Source organism: Blennius ocellaris, assembly GCF_963422515.1.
Source record: "Blennius ocellaris genome assembly, chromosome: 14".
Taxonomy (NCBI): domain Eukaryota; kingdom Metazoa; phylum Chordata; class Actinopteri; order Blenniiformes; family Blenniidae; genus Blennius; species Blennius ocellaris.
This window is the reverse complement of record NC_137663.1, coordinates 9,423,915-9,450,069: the sequence shown is the minus strand read 5'-3', so window position 1 is coordinate 9,450,069 and position 26,155 is coordinate 9,423,915. Positions and strand designations below refer to the sequence as shown.

The window sequence follows — 26,155 nt, the reverse complement described above, 5'->3', positions numbered from 1 at the left end:
CATTAGTAAATAGAATTTAAAATATATCGCAGAGGGAATGCAGTGTAAGACAATTACAATACACATAACTTATGTTAAATAGTATGGACAAAATAAATACAAAGGTGTAGATATCAGCTCTGCATCATCACATTAAGTTGCTACAAAAACTGCTGAAATAAAAGGGAACATCTCAAATAGGTTTGAGTTCAGCGTTCCTGCAGGTGCTTACCAAATAACACAATCAACAATAACCAGAATCATAAATTCGATTGCCCACTGATGCTCTTTGTCATTAACCAAAAAAAAAAAGCATTACGAAAGTCTCGGTTTTGACAAACTACGACTCGCGTGAAAATGCTGCCCAACATATATACGAGATATTCAGCCAACAGTTTTCATGGGTGCAGTTCCTCTGCGGAGGTTTGTACTCTGTATGCAAGTTTTTAAGGACGCCAGAAATTCCCCCATTGAAACTTCATCCGTCTTCTTCTCAGGCACCACTGGACAGTTGACCTGACAGACAAGACAATGAGCAGGTTCAGACATTTCAGTAGAATAGATCTCTCAGTAGTAGAAATAAGATAAATCTGTTCATGTTGCCAAGCTGTAATGTATGAAGAAACCAGCATCGCTATAATTGCTAAATCCTTACTTTAGTGCCATTGAGGTAGAGCTCCAGGTTTCTCACAATCTGCTCTCCAGCCGCGTTTGCCCGAAATGCAGTATTGTTCTGCAGGATGTGATGCACTTTGCAGAAGAACTCATCCTGGAGGAAAAATTAAGCTGTTTAAGTACAAACCATATACATGTATGTATTACCTACAGGTGCCAATAGTCAGCTTGACAACTCCCAGTTTTTTTTTTTAATCATTTTTACTGTGCGACCGAATGCACTGCAGTAGAACCAGAACCACATATCTGACATTCAAATTGTTTGTTTTTTTGTTCGAAATGATAAGTTATCTTGGAATGATAAGAAACCTAAGCACTCACTCATTGCAGATTTTTTTTTTTTTTTCAATTTTGCAAACAGGAAATTCAAATCAATTCAAAAGGTTCCTCGAGTGCAAAAGGACGAAAATCTTTGACGTATACAATTCACTGCAACGATTCTCACCATGCATCCAGCGCGTGCCACTTTCTCCACATACTGGCGCTGTCAAAAGAAAAAAAAAAAGTGATTTAATGTTTCACGATAATTCACTAATAATAAAAAAAAAAAAGAGATTACACCTGGTAGAATCAGCTCTTACCTCATTCAGAGTTGTATTTGTACTGTTGATCAAGTCAATGATGTGGTTGAGGTTGTCACGACTTCCAGCAGGAAGCATGAGAGCAGAACCGGCCAGCAGAGCCACAGCAGATACAAGCAGTAGCGTCTTCATCTTCACGGTTTGTTATTTTGCTGGTTAGCTTTAGTCGGTCTTCAGAGATTGTGATTTCAACGAGCTCTCGTGGTTCAATTTATACCATATTTTATAGCACACGCCTCCGCCAAGTTTCCCCATGTCATACAGATGCCGATTGCAGTGTGTGATAAGATTTAGTTGATTAAGTTGTGGTTGCTGAACGACATCACCAAAAAAGAAAAAAAAAGAAAAGAGGCCCCTTTCCATGAAATGAATCGATAAGGTTTCCTTAGAGTGCGACAGAAAAATAACCTTTTGAAGAAAACGATTATGACCATCAGCTGTCAAGTGGGGTTAATGTGTGTTGAGATCCCAGCACAAACACAAAGCCTGTTGGGGGGGGGGGGGCTGAAACAAAGACTGTGTTGATTCACACTTGTATGTGATTAAACCATTAAATAAATTGTTGAGTGATGAAAAGTTTAAGATGTATGGTTGTGATTAAAATGTAATTTAGGAAAGCCTGAAAATGTGTGTATGTGAATAAGTAGTCACATAAAGTTACGATTGATTTCTGTGCTTGTATGATCATGTGTTTCAAGAGAAATCAGGAGGTATGTATTATGTTTGAATTAGGAGGACCGCCACTGTGTGCCTTAGAACACCGGCTTTATTAACAGAACCACATTACCCAGCATTCCTTGGGAGCGCGGGCTTTTGCCTACAAACAGCAATGACAGGTATTCACACTGTTGTGACACACACACATAAACACAGGTCACTGTGGTATGTAACATTTACTCCCCCCCATTTAAACATCAGAACAATAGTCACAAACCAAGACCCCCAGCCTAACTAAGTAAACCGGGTAGACTGCCGATTTACCGGTATAGCCTGTGGGTTATTCTGCCATGTGACAGGCTATACACTATGATAATGTCTCAAAAGTCAGTAACATAGTCATTGAGGTACGAGGGCCTCTGGTGGGCCCGAAGTGGGCGGGGCCCGTTCTGCAGGGGTTCAGCCTGCACATGTGGTTGAGGGGGTTGTCTCGCCGGAGTCTCCACCCGTATGTCTGGAGGGTCCCAGACCCCATTGGTGCAATGATGATCAGCCGCAGCTTGCTGGGCCGACACAGAAGGTTGCCTCACCCGTCAGAGGCGGCTGACGTGCCAGCGTGAACCATCGGTCACACGGAAGGTGGCTGGCCCCAGTTGTGCTGTGATCTGCGTTGGTGCAGACCAGAAAGAGAGCAGCTTGTGAGAACCACTGGGACGCCGGACTCGGACCCAGTCCGATACAGTGAGGGCAGATGGTTTCACACGATGTTTCCTGTCAAACCGCTGCTTCATGGTACGTTGTCGTTGTGCCACTCTCACTCTCTCTCACTGGAGGGCATAGGCGGTCCAAAGGGAGTTGCAGTTCCCTCCCTAGCATCAGTAGGGCTGGAAAACTTGCCAGTGGTAGTGTGGGGTGTGGCTCTGTAGTGCAGTAAGGTGCTCTGCAGTCACATGGAGAATGACAGGCCATCTGCCATGTGTGCTCTGAGCCCATTCTTAAGGGTCTGATTGAACCTTTCCACACCTCCATTGGCCTGAGGGTGGTAAAGGGAAGTTTTGATGTGCTTTATCCCCCTCCCTTCTGCAAAAGTTGTAAAGCCGGCTGAGATGAACTGGGGCCCGTTATCTGTGGTAATAGCATCAGGGACACCCCAGCGGGCGAACAAGGAGGAGAGAAAGTTAATGATCACCGCAGTGATGACAGACCCGGCAGGAAGCACCTCTGGCCATTTGGAGTGAAGGTCGTAGGCCACCAGGAGGAAGCGCTGATGCTGTGGAGTGCCATGAAGTTCACCACATATGTCCACCTGTATGTGGGTCCATGGTGCCTGAGGCCATGGCACGGGCTGTAAGGGTGGAGGCGGGGGAGGGCCGGTTTTACCACTGGTGAGACAGGTGCACAGTCTTTGACCAGATCTTCAACGTCTCTGTCGATATCTGGCCACCAGACCAGTCCCCTGCAGCATTGTTTGACCTTTACAATGCCAAGATGGCCGTCATGGACCATGGCCAGGACTCGTTCTCTCAGAGCGCTTGGGACCACCGTGCACAGCCCTCTCGCCATGCAGACGTCATTCCAGTAGGAGAGGTCGCTTCTGACCCGGTGAAAGGGTGCTAGATCTTCAGGAACCCTGGCAGGCCAGCCGTTACGAATGAAAGTGCAGAGCTGGGTGAGAACAGGGGCTTGTGCAGAAGCTGCCTGAAGTTCTTTCAGGGAAACAGCTGCCTCGAGGGGTGCGTGCAGCAAGAGGATCAGTTCTGATTCTGAGGAGTCCTGGTTGGTGTCTGGTGCAGAGGTGGGTGTGGCTCTGGAGAGGAGGTCTGCTACAACATTTTCCCTGCCTGGGGTAAACTGTGTGGAGAAGTTGTATGCTTGTAGCCTCCCAGACCATCAATAGAGGCGCAGCGGTTTGTGGCCCGATCCACTTGTGACCAGGAGGGCTGTGAGGGCCTGGTGATCGGTCCGCAAATGTCGCCCGTACAGGTACATGTGCCACCGCTCACATGCCCAGACACAGGCCAGTGCCTCTCTTGCCCCTACAGAGTACTTCTGCTCAGTTGGAGTTAGCGCCCTTGAAGCGAACGCCACCGGATGCTCAGTCCCTTTGTGGATTTGAGACAGGACTGCGCCGACTGCAGTGTTGGAGGCATCGCAGGTCACAAATGTGGGGCTCTCGAGGTCAAAGTGAGCAAGTACAGGTGGGGAGGGGAGTTGGGATTTGGGCCGGCTGACTGCGGCAGAGCATGCAGGAGACCAGGCCCAGGGTGCATCCTGCTTCAGAAGGGCGCGTAGCGGTGCAGTGGTGTCAGAGTACTGGGGAAGGAAGCGCAAGTAATACGCAGTCATCCCCAGAAACGATGACAGCAGCGCCGGGCAGGAGGGTTCAGGCAGGCGCAGGATGGTGTCGACGTTTGAATACAGTGGGCTCAGGCCTTCAGCGGTCAGGCGAAACCCCACAAACTCAATAACAGGAGCTGCAAAGATGCACTTCTCCCCATGCAGAAGTGCATGGGGAGACCAGGTTGTGACCGGCGAGCACATCCAACACCCTGGAGAGGCGGTCATCATGCAGGGCTGATGTTGCTCCGTGTACGTCGTCGTCCAGGTACACAACCACCCTGGGAATGCCTGCGAAGATGGTGGCCATGATCTTTTGAAAACAGCAGTCCAAAGGGCAGCCGGGTGTACCGAAAGACCCCCATATGGGTCACAAAGGCGGTGCGGTTGCGGCTGTCAGGGTGTAGGGGAACCTGCAGGTAGCCCTGGCGAAGGTCGAGCTTTGAGAAGACTGTCGAGCTGTGAAATTGCGCAGAGAGCTCCTCCACTGTGGGTAGTGTGTATCTGTCTGGAACCACCGCTTTGTTAACCTGTCTGAGGTCGACACAGGGGCGGAGGCCACCTGTCTTCTTTGCTACGACCAGATTGGAGATCCAGGGCGAGGCGTCGACTCTTTCGATGATGCCAGCATCCATCAATTTCTGCAACTCAGCAGTGACATCATCACCCAGGGTGAGGGGTAGCCTACGCAGAGGTTGGATGACTGTTTTCACAGCTGGGTTGATGAGCGGCTGGTGGTTGAAGGCAGTGGGGCAGCCCAGCCCAGTGAAAAGCGATGGCCAACACTGCTGCCATGGCGTGGTCACTGTCAGGATGGTAGCACCGAGGTTGTCAGAAATGGAGAAACCCAGGGCGCAGAACAAATCGAATCCCAGGAGGCTAGCGCCATGCTGTGACACCTAGAACGTGAATGCTGGGAGGACTCTGGAGCCATAACGGACAGAAAAGGTAGTGGTGCCGATCATTTTAATTTTAGTGTGTCCATAGCCGTACAGCTCTTCTGCTCCTGCTTTGATAGTCTGTCTGGGAAAGAGCTGCCGGACTGTGGACTCACTGAGAAGGGACCTAGAGGAAGCAGTGTCCAGTAGTAGCGGTAAACACACGTCATCCAGCTCCACCGTGCACCAGGTGAAAGGCTTGTTGTTGGCGCCCACAGAGTGAATGGTGGTTGGGCTTGATGGGCGGGATGAGCGGCGCTGGGTTCTTGTAGTAGAAGGTGCAGGGCGGCACACTTTAGCAAAGTGATTGAGTTTACCGCAGCGCTGACATCTCTGTCCTGTGGCTGGGCAGACCTGTGCTCGTGCGGCGTGGGAAAACAAGCCACAGTTTCCACATGGCCGCCGTGGTGAGGTATCCTGGTGTCCCGCGACGTTAACCTCGAGCTCGTTGTGAGGATAAGTGGGGCCGGGATCGTGAGCAAACAGAAGGAGCAACGGTTTTCAGCCTTTCAATCTGCAAGGACGGAACTACGCAGCGGCAGCGGGACGGAATATCCTGGGGCCAGTCGTGGAGTTCTCACCGGGCGGGAGGGGGCTAAGACCGGGGCCGAAATGGATTAACTGGATCTTCCAACTTTCTCTGGAAGGCAACGTTCAACCCTGGAATCCCTGACCAAAGCCTAACCACTGGATTGCAACATCGGAATTGGCTTCGAGGCAAAGAGTCCACTCTCCCTGTCAACGGATTCTCAAATCCTCCCCGCGGGCGACCGTAACTCTGCTTGACCCAAGACAGGCCCGGGAGTGGGCACGGCAGCTGAAGGCAGGGCTGCTCGCCTCACCTCCCACTCTCCCACCAAAAAAGCGAATCAGGTCGTATAATCTTAGCGTGGAACAGGCTCAGTAATATTATATAACCAATCATGCTGTTTAATCATTACCATTTATCATGATTAATCGTTATTAATCCGATGTTACTTTGAATCTAATGCTGTTGCCTAACCCTTGCTGAATTTATTCCTAAATAAATGTATCCATTGCAGTTAAAGTGAAGTTTCCCTGGATTCTCTCATGGCGGTAAAAAGTTAATCGTTGCGACTAAAAACACAGCACATAGTCATTTATTAGTAGAACATGGCAATTCTCAAGTACACAAAAAAACTTTCAACAGGGTTCTTTCTGTTGAGGACAAATGTCAACATTGCTCTAAAGAGAGTTGAGAGTTGCAAAGAAACAAATGACTTCTGAATGTCTCAAAAAGAACGCACATAAACAGAACTTAAACATCCGTGCATTATTGCTGGAAACTGCTCCTGATGTGAGGATAATGACATTTTACTTTAAAGTCTCTATTTTTAACATTTGCGATGATATCCAATAACTATTGAATCTTGTGAAATTAGTGAGTTTTAAATGGCTACACATGCATGTCTGATGTGGACGGAGAGAGAATTGGCTCTGTTCAGGTGGACCTAAAACAATTGCCATCGCCATTTATTTTATGATTATTTAAACATCGCCTCCGGAAAACTAACATGGAAACTGACAACTTTGACAGAACAAACTGAGCTCTTCCTTTTCAAACAGTTTCATGCAGCCACGGTGTCAATGGAGATAAGCAGAGAGCGAAGAGATGCTGCACTTGGTGATTTCAGAGTTCTGGTCCTGGTTTTTTCGGATACGATAGAAGTGTTCGATGTAGCTCGACCGTCCCAGAAGCTCCACAAAGTCCTCGTCGTGGGTGATGATCAGCAGCTGGAAGTTACGCTGGCGAGAGCGACTCTTGATGATCCTGGACAGGAGAGAAAGAACAAAGGGTGAAGCACTGCTGCAGCTCATTTTGATCAAATTTCAATCCAAAAAAACTCTGTACAAACACACAAAAGCACCATTTTTGGGCCAATGATGGTGGAACCGCTCAACAGTTCAATTAAAAAAACAACAACAAACTAATAGAGGGACCTACCTGGCTACACCAGCCTCCGATAATTCTTTTCTTTCACGAGGATCCAAACAACTGTGACTAATAGTGTTTTCAGGTGAAACTAGCTGCTTCAGGTGAGACGTTGCAGCAAATGTTCACACGCAAGAGTTGGATTCATAACGCATTTATTTCATTTTGTTTTTCAGTCTGCTGATGAACTAGCTTTAATCACCGAGTGATATCGACGCTATCCTGCGGCAGTGCTGCGTTGACCACAGTGGGAAACGAAAAGATGTCTTCTTGCAAAATCAACAAAATTACTTTCACCTGTACTTTCATGTCAGAAATAAAAACAAGGTAGCTTGTAGGGCGTGTCAGATCTAATGTAATATAATACCTCCAGTCCAGCAATGCCCAAATTAAATTCAACTCAGGTTTTTAGATAATGTCCTACACATAATGGCAGCTGCTGCTGTCGGTGTTTACGAGATTAACCGCCAATACTGCAGGATAGTGACTGAAAGCTTCAAACTGCTTTTCAAACACAACATTTTCAATGTTTAAGCGCTCATATACAATTTTACAAAATTGTGACTGTTTTCTGAGGATTTTCTTTCTTTCTTTCTTTTTTATGACAAGCTCAGTTATCACCCAGCCGACTTTAAAGTGAAGTTCCAGGACAGGATGAGTTTCAAGGTTGAAATTGTTTATAAGTGCATTTCAACACAATCACACCTCTAGAGGCCAAGATGGTGAAACGCTTTGACATGCCGTCTTCATTGAAAAAAGGATCACGTCACATATATTACATTTGTATATCATCTGTTCTTTCAACCGATTCAAAAGTGTCACAATTAAATTCTAGATTTTTCATTCACCTGACTTTTGAAGCAACTTGATGTCAAGCAGAGTCTAATGTGCAGGGACATCACAGGTGCAACACTGACCAACCATTACTGGATAGATACAATTTTACTTCATTGTAGTAATATTGTAAATCATATAAACATATGAACATATAAACACAAATGACAGGATGAAAGATTTGGTGTATTACCATCCTCAAAACAAGTTGCAAATTCGACAACACACAGAAGATGGACACTGAAAGTCATTTCCCCAACTATAACCTGACTATAATCATACAGGGTTACCATGTTAGGTTTCTCATAATATGTTTGGAGTATTGGGGGGGGGGGGGGGGGGGGGGGGGGGGGGGCAATAACAACCGAGTTACCATAAGTAAGAATAAGTCCATGTCTGCAGAAACTAAGAGGGGAGTGGGAGGTTCACTGCTGGCCCACCGGGTGAAGACACAATATTATTTATTATTATACAGTGTAGTTATTCTTTATTAATTATTAGGCCGATAGAGGCTCAAAAAAGACCACGGTGGTTTCTGATCCATTTCAATGCAGTGATCATTCAAAGTGTGAAGCTGGATCAGCATGATTAAAAACCATCTGTGTGTCCCTGTATATGTCTGTGTTCCTGCCCGTCTGTGTGTGTGTGTGTGTGTGTGTGTGTCCGTCTCTCTATCTAGAAACATGTGTCTCACTATATGCGTCTGTCTATGTGTGCCCCATGTGTGTGTGCTTGTGTGTACTGACTCTACAAGGGCGTGCGCCAGTGATTCGATGTTTTCTCGGTCCAGGTTGGTGGTGGGCTCATCCAGGGCCAGGATGCCACAGTTCAGGCAGAACGTCTCTGCCAGGGCCAGGCGGATGATCAGGGACGCCAACACCTGCACACACACAGGGATTCATCAAATAGGGACGCAAATTAAACCAGGTGCACTTTATTTGAGGTTTCTCCTTGAACGGCATTCCATGAGCCCCAAAAGGATGTTCTGGCCTTCACAACTCTCTTGTCTTGACGGCTCATACTGAAATAAATTCCGCAATGTCGGGTGTTCTTTCTTCCCTTCAACATGTCAAAAGGATTCAATTCCCTCAGAGTGACCGAGACACCTGACCTTTTAGTTTCCTTTTTTATTTAAAAAAAAAAAATGACTGATGTGTTGTTGTTCGCGATGTTGTTTCTTTTGTTTGGTAGTTTTTTAGTGAAGCGGATGTATGTGTGAGTGTTTCGGGTGCTTTTCCAGTTCTGCTGTGTGATTATAATTCACAGATTATGTTAATGTTTGCAATACACTTATGTGACTCAACATGGTATGTTGTTAAACCCAATAATGATGATAATTTAAAAAAAAAGGGTATTCATCAAAGCATGCAGTCACATAAGCTTCAGCTCACAATTTTTAATTGCGACGGCTTACATCAGAAGTCATCTTGTTGAACAACTCAGGTTTTAAAATCCTGATTTGAGGTTTACCTTCTGACCAGCGCTGCAGCGGCCCCTCATATCTAGAGCCGTGTCTCCTTTCACCATCACCACTCTGTAGTTGTAAACCCTCCGCTTCACTCCAGCAGAAGAGTTCTCAGCCACATCAGACCTGATTTCCACATACTCAATATCTGGAAAGAGAACAAAGAGTTAAAAACAAGAAAAGGAATAAGTGTGTGTGTGTGTGTGTGTGTGTGTGTGTGTGTGTGTGTGTGTGTGTGTGTGTGTGTGTGTGTGTGTGTGTGTGTGTGTGTGTGTGGGTGTGTGTGTGTGTGTGTGTGGGTGTGTGTGTGGGTGTGTGTGGGTGTGGGTGTGTGTGTGGGTGTGTGTGGGTGTGGGTGTGTGTGTGTGGGTGGGGTTTCCCACCTTGACCCCGGTAGGTGCTGCGCCACAGATCTCTGATAATCTTGTTGATCTCGTCCATCTTCATGCTGTGAAATTTCATGATGGTTCTGTGGGAAACAGACAATGTATGTAAAACGGAACTGAAGATCTTTTTGCTCAGCGACTGCAACTCCAGGGACTTCTGCACAAACGGAGTGGTGACAGACATTTTCATTATTAATCCGTATCGCACTATGAAAGGATGCATTCTGTTTTCAACAATTTGAAAGAGAAGGGTGCATGGCATGAGCGACTGGTGGATAAACAATCTACCGAATATGCTTTCCTGCATACCAAGAAATACATTTGAAATCGGAGAAAAGAATCTCAATGTGGTTTCAGCCTTGAGCATTATCAGCATTTATTCAAAAACGTCTGTATATTGGCCCATGAAGCACACATGAGAAGGCATGACTTGCAAAGATACAACCTAATAAGGAAACAAAAGAATAATCACCAAACATGATCGGGTCAGAAGAAAACGTCATCTTGAGGACAAAGGTTTCCTAAAATCATTCTTTTGCTTTGTGTGGAGCAGTTTAGACTGCTGTTTTTATTTTAACATGTCTACATAAACATTTTGAACAAGACAAAAAAAAAAACAATATTCAAATGGAAGAAACACACGCATGAGATCTGCCCTAATATGTACAAGCAATTTGTTGCAAGCCAAGCGATTCATTATCATAAATGACCAAATCAAGGCATCTGGGTTTCTGTGTATTCATATAGAAACTGAGGATTGGAGGTCTGGTCTGCTCAGAGGCTGCAAATGTTCAATCTTGATAACGCAGCGAACAGCGATGCCTTCACTAAGCCACAGACACGAAGAGAGATGCGTAGGTTTATTTCTCAGATAGTGTCCATAACTGTGAGTTTACACTTGTTTTACAAAAGAACGTTTGTCAGCGGACACAGTCATTTTTTGATGCTTTAAAGTAACAAAAGTATCAGTGATTTCACCCTCACTTGTGTGGTGTAACAAATTTAATAAACATCAGACCATAAATGTTTCCCAATGCCTTACTTTGCCATCACTCAGACAAGGCTGCTTTTCTATAACAAGCAGCCAGCAACTACAAAGCTGTGAAAATGCTCTGGGGGGGGGGGGGGGGGGGCAGGTGCAAGTGTCTCACGAAACGATCAGAGCAATTCAAAGTCTTTGCAACTGTTACATCTTTAATTTGAACACAACCTTCAATCACACCTCCACAAATCACATCAGCTCACTACAACATTAACAAGTGACCAACTTCACGTAACGGAGCGTTGGCGCGTATTCGTGTCACACAGTAGCAGCTTGAACACATTTATTTGAGTTGAAAACACACAGTTGATTGTTATTAAATACTGATTGTGATTAAGAAGCGGGCTGCACGGTGGTGTTGTGGTTCAGGGCCTTTGCTGTGTGCAGTCTGCATTTTTCTATGTATGTAGTTTCTCCCTCAGTCCAACAACATGCATTGAAGGTAAACTTGTGGCCAAATGGCGAAACAAGAACTCAAAGTAAAAAAAAAAATGTTGATAGCTTTTCAGGTGTTTGTTTAAAAAAAAAAAAAAAAGGTATTGTATGCCCGAGTGTTGGCCTGAGGAGCAGCTACCGTGCATTAATATCCTGGCCAGGTTCCTGCTGCCTGGGTGAGAAAGTAGAGGCCTGGAATAATTTTCCATCCATCATGAGGCCGTTAGTCTGAAGAAACTGAGGTTATTTTGATGTCGCGACTTCAAAAAGATCTGATAAAGGACAACAGGCTGACGTTGCATTACTGGAATATGAACAGTGTGCAGTTTGAAAGGTCTCCAACATCACTTCCTACGTATACGTGTAAGAAGCTGTTGAAGAGCGCGAGAAGACGTTAAATCACGTTGTAATTTAAGCACAATAGAAGCACGATTGATGTCAAATAATTGCACAAAACCGTGAAACCGGAGAGGTCAGATTTGATAGATTCAGAATATTATTCACAGTTAATGGCTTGTAAACTGGCTTGGAACAACTTTTGCGTTCACAAATACATGAATTCTTTATTAAAAGGATTGAACGAGGTGTTGGAAACGGGTCTCAAAAATATTGGTTGACACAGTTTTCTGCAAATTTGGCAGCATTAATGCAACATTGATCTGCCACAAACCCTTGAAAGGATGTGGGCACTGTGGAGGTATGCGAGTGCATGTTGAAGAAAGCCAAGATGACTGAAGCTTTGTGGCATGGTAATTCTGCTGCAAGAAGTAGCCATCACAGGACAGTAGTGGGTAGACTGTTGGGTTTTAACCAGTTTCCACAACAGCCACCTCAAATCAAGGTCAGCATCAACTGCACCAACCATCGGAATAAATGTGTAAGCGGATATGAATGGAGACATTTGTATGAATATATATTATTTTTCTTTTGGATTCATGTGTATTACCCATGTCTGGTTATTAATAATAGCAAATGAATTAATAATAACAATAACAATAATAATGACATATTAACAAGTCCAGCTGACCAGATTAAGTTGCTTTGAGATGCATCCTACCTGTTTCTTTTTCAAATGAAAGTATTCTGTTATTGTAGCTCATTGGCCACAAGGTTCAACATGCCGTTTGGTCAGAGATTCTGTGACTTTAAGGTGTGGTTGTTCAAATTAACTCAACTTCCCATCATCCGAAATGGAAGCGGTGAGTTTATTTATTAAAAGTGGCAAAAGTAACTTCATTGTCAAGAATTCAGTCAGTGAGAAAAAAAATTCTTTGAACTTCTGATTCCACGTTGCTTATCATCCCCATCAGACCAACCATGAGGACTTCACTGACATCGTCATCATCATGAAGTGGGTGGTTAAAGAAAGGAAACGCTTCGTGGTTATCTTCTTCACACAGCATTACAGATATTAGTTTGTAATAACAATTGTTTGAAAGTCTATACTAAACTTAAGTAGGCTCGGGTGAGGGGAAATTCTATGCATTTGGAAAATTACAAATCTGTCATTCGTCATTTATCGTCTTTTTTGTTTGAAATCAATCAGTTTGATCTCTTTTAGTTTGAGTAAACTCTTTTTCTTCCCTGGTTGTGCAAACTCCTGAGACTAATACTTGAACAATAATCATAAAAAAGGTATATATCTATATTTTACATCAAATTATAAGTACAATCATTGTAATTGTTAAAAGGTTGGTGCATGTTGTGTCAGAACTTACTGATCAAGAGCTTTGTAGTAAAGATCCAAGTCTTTAATGACGAGCTCCGTGGTCCTCATGACGATCATCTTGTTTCTGTAGCGCTCATCAGCTTTGTCATACTGATCTTCTCGCAGCTCTTTTCTGCAAGAAATTAATTCAAAATACTAACTAAGGGAAAAAAATAATAATAATTTGTGCACTTTAGCAAGTTTAATGAGTTTTCCCAGCATCATCCAGGGTTCATGCACAGGTTTGTTTTTAATTGCAAACTAAATGATCTGCATTTACAGATAATTATAAATGTTATACAGGAGCATGCAGTGTGGCTTTTCTGTGCAATGTTTGCATGTTCTCCCTGATGGGACAGAATATCATAATGATCAATGAATAGTTGTTGGCAGCACAAAAAAAATGATCATTTTCTAATTGTATATGAATAAACAGTGAGATGTTAGCTGGATTTAAAGGGATACAAAGACGTGATCAATACCTCCCTGGAAAACAATGGAAAGGAAGCATCTGATTAAAGAATAATTGTAGAATAACAACTTCTCAACATCTGGTCCACATTGAGTTTGTCCTGTCGCCACGATGAATTAATGACTTAATCGCTTCCTTTCTATAAAATGACTTGACTAGGGCTTCACTAAGGGGGATTAAAATATACTTAGAGCCAGCTCTAACAAATAATCTAAAATACACTGCTTAATTGTAAAACTGGATTTAACAAGAACTTCCTATTAGTTTTTTGGTTTTTTTTAATTAGTCTGGGAAATGTTTGAGGTATAATGGCGTCACTCTGTCATGACCTCACAAGCTTCCGTGAATTAGACAAGAGTCGGTGCGACGACACAGCTTATCCTTGCAATCTAGATTATTATCATAATGACCTTCGTGTTAAGGAAATGAAGCATTTTTGCATACTTGAACTGTAGAATCTCCTCCTCGAAGCCTTTCTGACGGCCCAATGCGATACTACGGTTCTTTTTCAAATCTTCCAACTTTCGCTCGGTGTCACGACGTTCTCTGGAAGAAAACACAGAACGGGAAGTGACCAAGCATAATTAAACGCATGCATGACAATGATGTGGCTTGAGTTTGAGAATGCAAGGCAGGGGTCTCCAACCCTGGTCCTCAGGGGGAAAGTCCTGCATGTTTTACTTCCCTCCCTGCTTCAGTAGACCTGAATCTAATGATGATGTCACCACCAAGGTTGTGAAAAAGTCCAATCGTCCGAACCCTTCATTGCAATCAGGTATGTTGCAATTGGGAGAGTGCTAAAACATGCAGGACAGGGGCCCGCGAGGACCGAGGTTGGAGACCCCTGATCCCCAGGGATGAATTTCTCTTACTGGCGAAGCTGCATGACTTGCATGTTGCCCATATCTTTCATTAGAGCCTGACGTTTGGCCACAACTTCCTTCAGCTCCTCCACACGCTTCCTCAAGGTCAGATTGTCCTGTAACCATCGCTCCTGGACCTATTAATTATTAAAGAAGATTTAAACTTCCGGAAGGCAGAAAGTGTGTCCCTGGAGAGTCTCCAAAATCAGGGGTGTCAAACACATTTTAGTACCAGAGCCACATGCAGCCCAATTTCAACTCGAGTGGGCCGGGCAGGACAAATAGTGCCATAAGAACCTTTAAATGTAAACTTTCTCTTTGTTGTGGCGCAGAGTAGATGTGAGGAAAATATCAATCATCACCGAAAATGACTGCAATCTTAAAATAAACCCAATTTTAATGAAACATTCTGATGAAAAATGAAGTGAAATGTCCAAAAACTTCTATCATTGTTGCATTATGAGCGACGTCATGGCTTTGAGGGTAATTCTGGTTTGCTAATTTTCAAAGCAGCATCACTGATATCTCAGCTCACTTCACAATGTTGCGTTGTAATCACTACTCTCAAGACATTTGTTTAAAACATTTTTTTTCACAATTTGCTCGGTGGTTTGGTAGGCCGGTTTTGTCCCACAAGCCTTATGTTTGACACCTGTCTTAAAAGAGGGCCCATGATGTATAACGCACATGAGAATGTGGATATTATGAACAATAAAAGCTGTGGAATAATGAAGATATTTGAGGTCAAGGAATAAAATGTCAGCCGTTTTCAATTTAAAACAAAAAAACAAAAAAAACAAAACTGTCCACACAATTTGTAACCCAACTAACAAAGAATAATATTATTCTAATGTTGCTTCTCACATCACTTCAAGTCTCTATGATAATGAACTGAACTAACTTTGAAACAATGCGTCGGGCACCTTTTGAGTGTCTATGTCCTGACGTATGTTTCCCATCTCTTTACTGATCTTCTCTTTGTGCTTCTCGGCCTCGTGGAGCTGAGTGTTGGTCTCTTGAAGCTCAGATTCTTTTTGCTGCATAAAAACAGAGTGTTGGTGAGATTATCTATTTCCAACTTTAAAAAAATGATGAAGAATTACACTGAATAATAAAGTAAACACAGAAAATTCAACTTTGAAAACTTGACTGAAAAAGCATCTTGGAAGGGAAGCAATGCGTCACAGACAGAATAACTATTGAGGAAACATGCATATCAAAAACAGTTGGAGTAAAGCTTTTACCTCTTTGTATTCTTCTTTGCCCTCATTGATGTACTTGGTGATTTCTCTTTCGAAGCTGGCGACTGCCTTCACTCTCTCTTTAATGGAGCTGATCTACACACAAGTACAATACAGAAAACATACAAAAATGACTGAACCTTCGACTTCCACAATAAACAAGTCTGCAAGACTGCTTTCCTTCAACTGTAATGTTACTAAAATCAACATGACGACTCAAGAGTGATGCCAAGAAATCAATCCATGCATTTGTTACTTCCAGAGTAGACTATTGTAATTCCCAATTACCAGGGTGATAAACAAATAACTGTTTATGAAGACTTCAGTTGATTCATAATGCTACTGGCAAGAGTGACACTGACTTCTCTTCACTGGCTTCCTGTGAAATCTAGAATACAATCAAAAATGTGTCTTTCAACCTACAAAGCTCTTAACCACCCCTCCATCATATCTTAAAGAGCTATTAGTCCCATATCTCCCCAGAACAACACTTGGTTCACGGATTGCTGCTTACTGTCGGTTCCTAGATTTTCTAAAAGTAGAATGGGATGCAGAGCTTTCAGGCTCCTCTCATGTGGAACCATATCCCAGTTTCAAATAGGGAGGCGGACACAGTCCCTACTTAATTTTTTTTTTTTTACTACTTTTAAGGTTAGGCTTAAGATTTCTCGATTCAGTAAAACTCACAGTTGGTCCAGGCCTTCCTGAACCATTTTCTAGTGAATCTGCAACAGGTTAAAACCGTCTCCAACCTACACTGAGCTTCTTTTTCTTTCTCGTGCAGCATGTTTCACTATGTTGTCACTAGGATCTTTTCTTCTCTCTCTTTCACTCTTAAACCCCTTTTCCCCCCCATGCCCACCTTCTCCTGCCCTTCTTCCTGCTTCTGCTTCTTGCGCTCCACAAGCTCTTGTTTCTCCTGCTGCAGCTTCTCCAGAGCAGCAGACAGAGGGGAGAGCTGCTCCTTTGCCTCCTGTTTGAAGAACAAAATGGAGAAGATGTATTACTCAAAGAAAAAACATTTGTCTTTCACCAAGCATTAGCATGAAACAAAACTTACGACAGAAAAATATATTTCAAAAAAACACGACATAAAACTGAGGTAAGTCACAATCCTACAACATAATAAATCTAGCATGCATTTATTGATTCACAGGAGTCTAAATATGCATATGTTGTGAGACATTAGATGTGCAGGGGTACCCTGATGTCTCTGGTTAAGGCCTTTATGTCAGTGCTGAACTCGACACACTGCTCCTGCAGCTGCTGCTGCTTCTGCATGTCGCTGCTCAGCTGGAGCTTCTCGGCTCTCGTCTCGTTCACCGCGCTTTTCATCATCTGGATCTGATCCTGCTGATCCTGAATCAGCTTACGCTTCAAATCCATCTTGCTGGAAACTGAAAAAAAATGACAAATACAAATGCACTTAAGAAAAAAAAAAACCCCAACGACCAATAAAAAGCGTTTATCTCATTATATGAAATCTACACTTAGATGATTAAGTTGAGGAGTAAAACACATTTTACAGTAAATTGAATTAACCATAGGGCACCTCGAACTGAGCGTATGTCTGCGGTGTTATCTTACTGGTGTCTAGCTTGTGCTGAGTTTCTTGTTTCTCCTGACTGACTTGCTGGATGGTTCTGGTCAGGTCGACTCCCTGGAGCTTTGCTGCCTGCTGAGCAATTTTCCTCTCCACCTCTTTCAGGTCCATCTAGAGATAAAAACAGTGACACAAAGAAATAAAAAAAAAAAAAGAAAGAAAATGGAGGGACATGACAGTTTCTATTTTTTTGTTGTTGCCGCTGCTTCGACATTAGACATGAGACAAAATAGAAAAAAAAAACCAGCAAAGGAACGGGAATGAAAAGTTTGATCTCTCCAGAAGCAGAGGAGTGAGCACATGAAAATAAAAATAAAGCATATACGGCTTGTAAAGAGCCACAGGTGTTCAGAGAACAGTACCAGGTATCTGTCCATGAGCAAGATGTCATGCTGGCAGGCCTTGGCTGTTTCCTCCTCAGACATCAAGGTACCCAGCAGAGTCTCCTGCTCCTCCACGTCGCCCTTCAGTCTCTCAATCTCTCTGTTCACAGTCTGCAGCCGGTTCCTCAAATCGGGAATCTCATTTTCCTGAAGCTGTGCGATGGACTTCCTGGAAGACACAAAGTAGGAATGTCGATCCAGCAAAAAAAAAGGAACGAGAGCACATTTATTTAAAAGGGTGGATGTGCAAAAATTACAAAGAACATATTAATCATAAAGCCAGTTCACAGAGTTTGGCTTGATTGTTTAGTAAAGGATATCAGCTATTTTGAGCTGTTTCAAATATTTACATATAATTTTTTAAGAAGAAAAATATTACGTAGATATCAACATAGTTTTATAAATTAGAAAATTATACATGACTATAAAATGAAGGGAGCAAACTAAATCTAGTGAGGACAGCCACAAGATGGAACTCAGTTCTTCATGAAAATGTGTTATGAATAAAATGAAAAATGTGAAAATATAATAGTGGAATCCTTAGTTAAAACATTTTATCAATAAATAAATATGATTTGAATGTGTATGTTTCTCTGTCCATCACTTACAAATACTGTACATAAAAGCTATAAAAGTGGTGATAGAGGTTCATGACCAAGTTGACAGAAATGCACACGTCATGTTAGAATCTGGTGCCATCTGGTGGAGAAAAATCAATCTGCTCTATAAATTAAAGAAACTCAATTTATCTGAACTCAGGATAGACCATTTCATAACATTTTGAAATGTGATGCAACTTGCAAAAGCCCAATGATTTGTTCAACTCAGCCGTATCCGGTGGTTGCAGTTCAATTCCCCCCCCAACACAATCCTGGCACACGATACCTGACAGGTCTGAGAGACATCATCTCATCTTTCTTTCTCTCCTTTCTCTTCAGGTCCTGCTCTGTGTTCTTCAGTTTGTCCGGCACCAGGCGGAGCTTGGACTGCATGTCGCTGACGACTTCCTGCAGGTCCGACTCGGAGGGGAAGGTGCGCTGGCACACGGGGCAGCAGGGCTCGCGCTCCTCCGTCAGCTGACTGATGAACTGGGTGTACACTGCCGTGGCTCCTGCCAGCATGGCTACGTGGAGAAGAGAGTGGAGAGGAAAGGAAAACTAATTCAACAAATATACATTTACTGCTTCGTTTCCAAACCGAGAGTAGAAATAGACCTGGGAAGCTGCACAGCGTTCCTGCTTTTGTGAGATGGGTGTACATTTCTAATACCGTCCTCACATTGAAACTGACCCCTCGAGCTGTTTTTTTTGAAACAGGTCGAAGACTGTGACACATTCGTCTGCAACAAGGTTCACATTACCCCACGGCCAGGTTTAAATCCCATAGGACAGCTCCACCCAGTTACTGCAAATTAGCATCTGGCCTGTTACCAAACCTTGGAGACAGGGTGATTAAACATGCTCACATGAACGCTGCACCCACCAACAACATCACAGGCTCTTATCTGATACAATGACGTGGATGCATCGGTTCATTTTGCTTTTCTTGTCCTGGTAAGATTTATTGTGGTTCTATTTTTGTGTCTGTTCGCTGAGGATTGTCTGAGCTCATTGAAACGGATGAACCTCAGTTCTTGGTCCCTCGTTTTGAGTGATTTGTGAATATTAGCTCAGTTTATTTGAGCTTAGCTGACACATATGAACCCCTATAAATCTAAGAAACTCCTCAGTCATTATTGTACCTCTTTGTTTGGACACTTTCTCCAGATCTTCTTGCAGTTTGTTCAGATCTTGTTCCAGATCCTGACTACCACAAACATTAAAGAACTTCTCTTCATCTGTTGATAACTGCTGCTCCTTCTTACGCAGCTCAGCAGCGATGTGGCTTTTATTCTGCTCGCTTGATGCCAAGTCTTTACTGAAAATCACACAAATAAACCACACACACACACAAAAAAACCCACTTGTCAACAGCAAGGAGAAACATATTTTCCAAAGCTTGAATGCATCTTACTAACTTGAGTTTCGCGAGTCTGTCTCTGGTGCTGTTGATTTCCTTGGACTTGTTGTAAACCCACTCATCCAGCTCTCTCTTGTTGGGAAAGTGGCCCAGGAGGGACACCAAGTCGTCATTGTGTCGAGATTTGATCCGACGCACCTGCTCCTCCTTCTCCGTCTGTCCAAAAATGTAAAAAAAAATGAGTCGAGCCAGAAAAGCTGACTGGATCTAAGAGAAGAGATAATCTAACACAGAGATCACCATCTGAAGTCACATGGCTTCCCTTTACAAAGACACCTGAAGCAGCACAGTGCAAGTTTGATGTTTTTGTAGCCTCTTTATAGAGGAAGTGGCTCCACCTTGAGTCAGCAAGTGAAAATAAAATAAAAAAGTGCCTCCAGTGACTGCAGGCAGCACATCACATCACCTTGTCCTTTTTCAGCATGTCCATCTGCGTGCGTGTTGTCGTGTGCACGTTGAGCGTCTCCATCTCTTGATCCAGCTGCCTCTGTGTGCGGTCCAGCTCGCCCTTCTCTCTCTGGAGCTCCACCACCTCGCCTTTCAGCGCCTCCACGTTTGAGCTCTGCACTGCACTCTGCAGCTCGCGCTCCTGAGGAGGACAAACGAAAACAGATCAAAACGCTGATCTGGCCGTGACTTGTGACTGTACACATTGCAAGTGAACGCCTATGTTTGCATCTTAATAAAAAGACTTTGTGCATTCTCACCGCTTTAGTCAACTCGGTTTCCAGCTCTTGGAGTCGGGTGGATGAACCTTCCAGCCTCTGCAGGTCTGCTCGGATGTTCCTCAGTTCTTGGTCCCTTTTATTCTGCAGGTCTTTCTTCAGCTCCACCGTCCTCTCCAGACCCGTCTTCTTATCTCTCATTTCATCAATGGATTGCTGCTTCTGCTGCTCCTTCGCCTGCAGATCCGCCTGAGAGGAGGAACAAGCCATTACGTGTACGACATTCAGAATTGTGTTGTCGGAATTTAAAGTTCTGCTGTTCTAACAAATTGTCTCCAACTTTTTTTTATAGGGCTCTTCTTAAGAATTGTGTTTTATAAAATGGTTTGATACAGAAGTAGGAGGGAATTTAAATGTTGATATGAACAGCAGTAAAACATGATCCGTTCTGAGATCAGCTATCTTACGAGAGGTGACGAGCATCATCAAGAGCCAGCTTAGGCAAAACGATACACCGCCCCCCCCACCAAAAAGGTTTTTGGTTTCACTGTAATAAACTTAGATTGATAACAGATTAACTGAGCAAATGAGTTATGCTTGACACTGTTTATTGTTTCAGTCTCCAGTCAAACATCTAGTGTGGACACTTCTGCAAATACACGAATGTCAATAAAGATACTTATCAAAATTTAAACAAGTTTTTAGCATATAAACAACTATTTTCTGTCTTAAACTGTGCCAAATAAAGACAGTACTGTTCAAAATTCATACACTAAACAAAATAATAATTATTTATCGTCCTTTTTAATTAGTCAAAAGAATTTTCCTCTGAGATTGATAAAAGAATTTTTCCATTCGAAAGATCGTGAGTTTATAATCAATCCTTTCTTACCATAATCTGGCTAATTATCTCTTTCTCCTGCTCAAGTCTCTGTGTGACGTGACGATGAAAACTCTCCAGCTGAAGAGTCGTGAAGGGCGGCCGATCATAACCCTCCATCTCCAGATGAGAGGACAAAGAGCGAACCTGTGACACACAGATATCAGGGAAAACAATGGCTGAATTTTTACTTATTACTGTAACAAATACCCATTTACCTTTAGGGATTTGGAATAAGGAAAGAAAGAACAGGAACATGAGATTGATCTGCACAGTTGTGTAACTGATTGCCCTCTTGGCTCATATTGACAATGTCACCAGTTTCAGTCTCGTTGAGTGTCGAGTATCTCTCGTGTAGAGATTGCATGTTTTGCCTATGAATGAATGAGTGCTATGATTTCCTTCCACAGTCCAAAAACATGTATTCAGGGTTAATTATTGCACACTGAATTGTCAAAAGATGTGAATGTGTGTGAGATTGTCTCTCTGTTCACTCTGTGATGGAACTGTGCATTGTGTAACATGTATTTGTCAATATTCATCAGAGGCTGACTGTAAATTCCCCCTACATGTAAGGCATGTCAAAGTGTGTGGTTGTCCATCTCTGCTTTCCCTGTGCTGGACCAGCAATGTAACCTGCCCTCACCCACAGTAAGCTGGGATTGGCTCTCACTATATTACAGCGATTTGCAAAATCCACGTGAACCGGCAGGTTTTCAAAAGGAACGATCAAACGCCGCAATACCAGTGTGCATAGGAGCTTTCTGTTTTTAACTCTCTCACCTGAGCGTCGCGGTTCTTGATGTTTTGAGTGTGGCGGTCAGCTTCCAGCTGTAGACGACCTTTGGAAAAAAGCAAGAGGAAACCGTAAAACACTTAAATATCGGAAGTGTAAGTATAGATATATATGTTGTGCTTACAAATTCATGCTGTTCTAGAGAGACTCTAGTATTGTTAGTAATATGAGCTGGGACATATATATGTGTGTGTGTGTGTGTGTGTGTACCTTGCTCCACCAGGAGATCCGCCTTCACTCTGTTTAGCCTCTGACACTCTCGGCCAGCTCTCTCCTGCTCTCTCTGGCATTCTATCAGCCTGTGCTCCTTCTCCTTCACCGTCCTCTGGTGGTTCTGATAAATCTCCTGCAGCTGCTCGTCTGATCCCTGAAATACCTGCAGCACAAAACCGCCTACAGGCTTAGGGCAGCTCTGAAGCTCAGCGCGCACAGCGAATACAGCACAGAAACCCGTCGAGAGAGATTTGGCACCAGTGAGGATCCCCATCATAAAAGATATATATGCAATTATGAATAAAAGAGGAATCCCGCATGCACATGCTTTATAGGAGCATCGAGAGGTCAGTGCAAAGATGCTGAATAGGTAGTAATTGGCACTGCACGGCACAGAAAATGTAATTTAAAGGAAAAACTTTCATGTCCCATTCTCAGGGGAGGTTCAAGGACCGATGGCCACCAAAAACAACACCAGCTCTTCACCACAGCTGTCGCCATTTTAAACAAGATGTGATTTCACACATGCAGTTCAAGCTTCAACATCCAAACAAGCACGCTACTTCAACACAAAGGAACACTGGGCCTGTGTGGCTTTCACACAAAAACAAGCTCTTCAGACAGATGGAGGGAAGAGAGAAGAGCGCCCAACAGACAAGTTTCAGCAGCAATAAAAGAACATCATGTCATCACAGTCGAGACGGATAGACTTGTCAGCGCAGAAATTCCCACGACCTCATCCACCATCTGCACTTGTTGTTAAGTTTCTCACTTTATTGCTACACGGCATACAAAGTGGAATCCAGAGAGCGATGAAACAGGTGTTTAGCCAAATAAACCCCCTCACTGATGGATGACGGGAGGCTGCATGTTTGTCACTTTGCAAATCTGACCACCTCTGCTCATGAGACTCATTTTAGACGTCAGTTGTTTTCTCACCACCCACAATTATCTTCCAAGTGCCTTGTCAGGTTTCCAAAAAGCACTAAATCAGGGCTGTCAAAGACATTTAAGTTCAGGGGCAAGATACAGGACAACTTCATTTTGAGTGGGCCAGACCGATAAAATACTACCATATAGTACCTCCTGCACTACCGGTGAAGTAATGTCAATCATTGGACAATGGGACAGTGAAAAATTGTCATTAAAATGATGCTAAAATAAATATACAAGATCAAATTAAATAAAGACAACAAACCTGATAGAAAAACGAGAGTATTTTACCTGTTACACATATAGTGATGTATGTACTGCATATGTACAATTATAGATATAAATTGAAGATTTTTAATCGGTAAAGCAACAATGAGTTGTTTTACCTGTTCCATTGTTTCCTCCAGCTCCCTATTGTCTTGTTCCATCTGTTTCTTCCTGCTGTTCAAAGCCTGAATTTCATTGTCCAGTTTGATCACTTTCCCAAGCTGTAAGTCAATATCCATCATTCGAGTCTGAAAAGAAGGAAATGAGAGTTTAACAACATACATACAGGGATTGTTGCCAAGTTTGTTTGTTTGTTTTTCTTTTCTTAACGGGTTGGACATCCTTAGTTAGCTTTGTAGGTTTCACTTGGTTTTAATACGTACAACTCAGAGCATTAATCTAAGAATCTTACAGATGTTTAATTCATTTTCTCAGTTAGATTTTTATGCAACGATGCCAAAATTATTTTAATAGACCTCAAGAAAAGCCAGTATTTTGAAAAAAAAACACAAAGGATCTGTTTAATTGTCAATGCATGCCTATTTGTATACTATTAAATAATCCCCACTCTCATTTGTGTGCGGTCATGAAATCTACACACGCAAATGCAACATCAGCCCACCTCAAATGGATCAATCTGGCCCTCGATGTGCTGGACGCTGTCTTTTGAAGCCATCAGCTGAGCCTCCTTGGTGGCTACGGTCTCTCTGATCTGATGGGCTTTCTCCTTGTTCTGCTTCAAGTAGCGAAGCTCAACCTGACACTCTCTGACCGTCTGCGCCTGCTTGAGACGCAGCTGGCGCATCGTCTCCAGAGCTTTGATGTACCTGTGAGAAAGAAAACGGACAACAGAAGTTCCCTGTATTGGTCATATTAAGAAAATTGTGGATTGGATAATACATTTTAGTCAAGTGAAGGCTTGCATCGATACATTTTGGATAATAGTATAATGAATGTGAAAGTATTACTTGGTCGCAGCAAAGATGGAGTCAAACTTGTCTTTGAGTGCCTTGCCCTCACTCAGCGGCCAGTTGGATTCTTCTTGGTGGCAGAAGATGACATGATTCAGCACAGGCTTCGAAACCCCCAGAGAGGAAATCATCTCCCGATCCAGCTCACCACACTTAGAAGGCAGGTGCACCTTCTTCCCGTCCCTGAATGAATAACATTACAGGAGTCATACTCAAATAAAAAAGCTTGATGCTTTGAAACCGTGCGTCCGAAAACTTGAGACTTCAACTTACTTTATTCGGGTGATGACTTGGTCTAAGCTTTTGAACTGGTAGTTTTTTGCCTTCTGAGTGCAGGACATAGAGCGCTGAATGGTGACTTTTTCTCCATTAACATCAGAGAATAAGAGTCGAATTTGTGCCCGCACATCTGTCTCATGTGCATCCTGACATTAGAGAGAGATGCAAATAAATAGAAAGTGTAAAAATAACCATAGCAAATGCACTTCAATCCACTCTATATTGTTTGTTATTGATAATATGTCGGTGTATTAGATGTACAAAGAACAAAATGTTTTCAAATCCCATGAATTGACATCTTCAGATCATTGTACACTTTATGGATAATGCACACGATCCTAACACTTTTAGTGAATCCAGCATCTGTCGTGACACGAATTTGACTTTGGCACACAGTGTATTTTTTGCCTCTATAATAATAATAATAATATAAATACATCACTCTTGCCGCCAACTACAAAAAAAAAAAAAGCAACAACAAAAAAATCATATAACTTTCTCATAAAAATCATTCACAAAATGCACCCCCTTCTGCAGCAAAAACATAAACAATTACAGACTAATCAGCTCCAACAAACCTTGGGATCATGAACAAAAGCACTTCCTTTTGAGCCAGGGGGAAGTTCTCCTGATGTGGCATACTTAAGGCACTCTATAATAGTCTGAAAACAGCAAAGAGGAAAAAGTCATTTTCAATATAAATGAAGGAACACATTACAAAAACACAGTGGACAGGTCAAGCTTCATAATGAACTAAATGCTTTCTTACCGTTTTTCCTGCTCCATTGGGCCCAACTAGTACAGTCAAAGGACTAAAGAAAGTGATGACTTGTTTGTCTTTATCCTCAATCCCAAAGCTCCTCACGCCAAGGATGCTCATCTTATCAATCTTCGACATGTTTGCTATGGGTAAGAGAGAGCACCTTCGTTAGTAGTGATCAAAACACTTTTCCTTCAATTAATCTGTATATTCAATCAATCTGCACTGTGTTGATACGACGTGTAGGTGCGTCTCTCTGCTGCTGTTTACATATAGCTTAAATTTAAACTATGATCCTAAAAATTGTGTCTTAGCTTGTCTTGAAATGTGAGGACTGCTGGACAACATTCAAGGTGAGCATTGGATTTTGTTTTTCCATCCACAGTGTCTCCTCTTTGATGACACTGGACTGCTATAAAACTGGGTTAAAAGTCGAAGGATATTTGAAAACATGTCCCAAAAACAGTAAACTAAACATAGTAACCACATGGAAACTGTTTCACATTGCGTTTCTAACTAAAAGCCCATTATAAAGCATGATTTATCTTTCTCGGGAACCGAAGCTGGAGATGCTCAGTCTGAAACTCTTGTCAATGTGAACTTTGTTCTATGTTGAATGACTGTAGCAACTTTACAAGCTAGCTAACGACCGAATCTGCTCCTCGTGCAACGTTACGATGTGGAATGAATGTAAAAACACAAAGCGCACCGCCACTCTCACACAGGAGTGACTTTCACTGATGGCTGTAGCGTACGGTGAGACATAATTTTGCATGAATACAGCTCACCTCAGAGTGTTTTTCTGTTGGGTGTACACAC

At 42.9% G+C, this 26,155-nt stretch overlaps 1 protein-coding gene across 1 annotated transcript; it reads right to left on the bottom strand.

Moving 5' to 3' along the window:
• Nucleotides 1-6,379: 6,379 nt before the first annotated feature.
• rad50 (RAD50 homolog, double strand break repair protein) lies at nt 6,380-26,155 on the bottom strand. Its single transcript, XM_080509469.1, has 28 exons — nt 26,125-26,155; nt 25,346-25,479; nt 25,155-25,238; nt 24,571-24,722; nt 24,295-24,480; nt 23,949-24,153; nt 23,446-23,574; nt 22,124-22,289; nt 21,901-21,959; nt 21,130-21,264; nt 20,280-20,486; nt 19,979-20,161; nt 19,571-19,728; nt 19,295-19,470; nt 18,439-18,676; nt 17,533-17,722; nt 17,155-17,281; nt 16,771-16,964; nt 16,430-16,540; nt 15,571-15,663; nt 15,250-15,363; nt 14,336-14,463; nt 13,908-14,009; nt 13,002-13,124; nt 9,804-9,889; nt 9,426-9,568; nt 8,702-8,835; nt 6,380-6,959 (listed from the first exon to the last, which is right to left on the bottom strand). The coding sequence occupies exons 2-28, from the start codon at nt 25,472-25,474 to the stop codon at nt 6,773-6,775; spliced, it is 3,939 nt and encodes a 1,312-aa protein (XP_080365595.1). The 5' UTR covers nt 25,475-25,479; nt 26,125-26,155; the 3' UTR covers nt 6,380-6,772.

Bases quoted from the DNA above. Each gene is read 5' to 3' on its own strand.
- rad50 (XM_080509469.1), bottom strand. From the start codon at position 25,474: ATGTCGAAGATTGATAAGATGAGCATCCTTGGCGTGAGGAGCTTTGGG. The intron at 17,282-17,532 runs GTACTGTTCTCT...TTTTATCTCTAG, and splicing joins TGCTCATGGACAGATACCTG to ATGGACCTGAAAGAGGTGGA. The intron at 16,541-16,770 runs GTACCCCTGCAC...TTCTTCAAACAG, and splicing joins CCTTAACCAGAGACATCAGG to GAGGCAAAGGAGCAGCTCTC.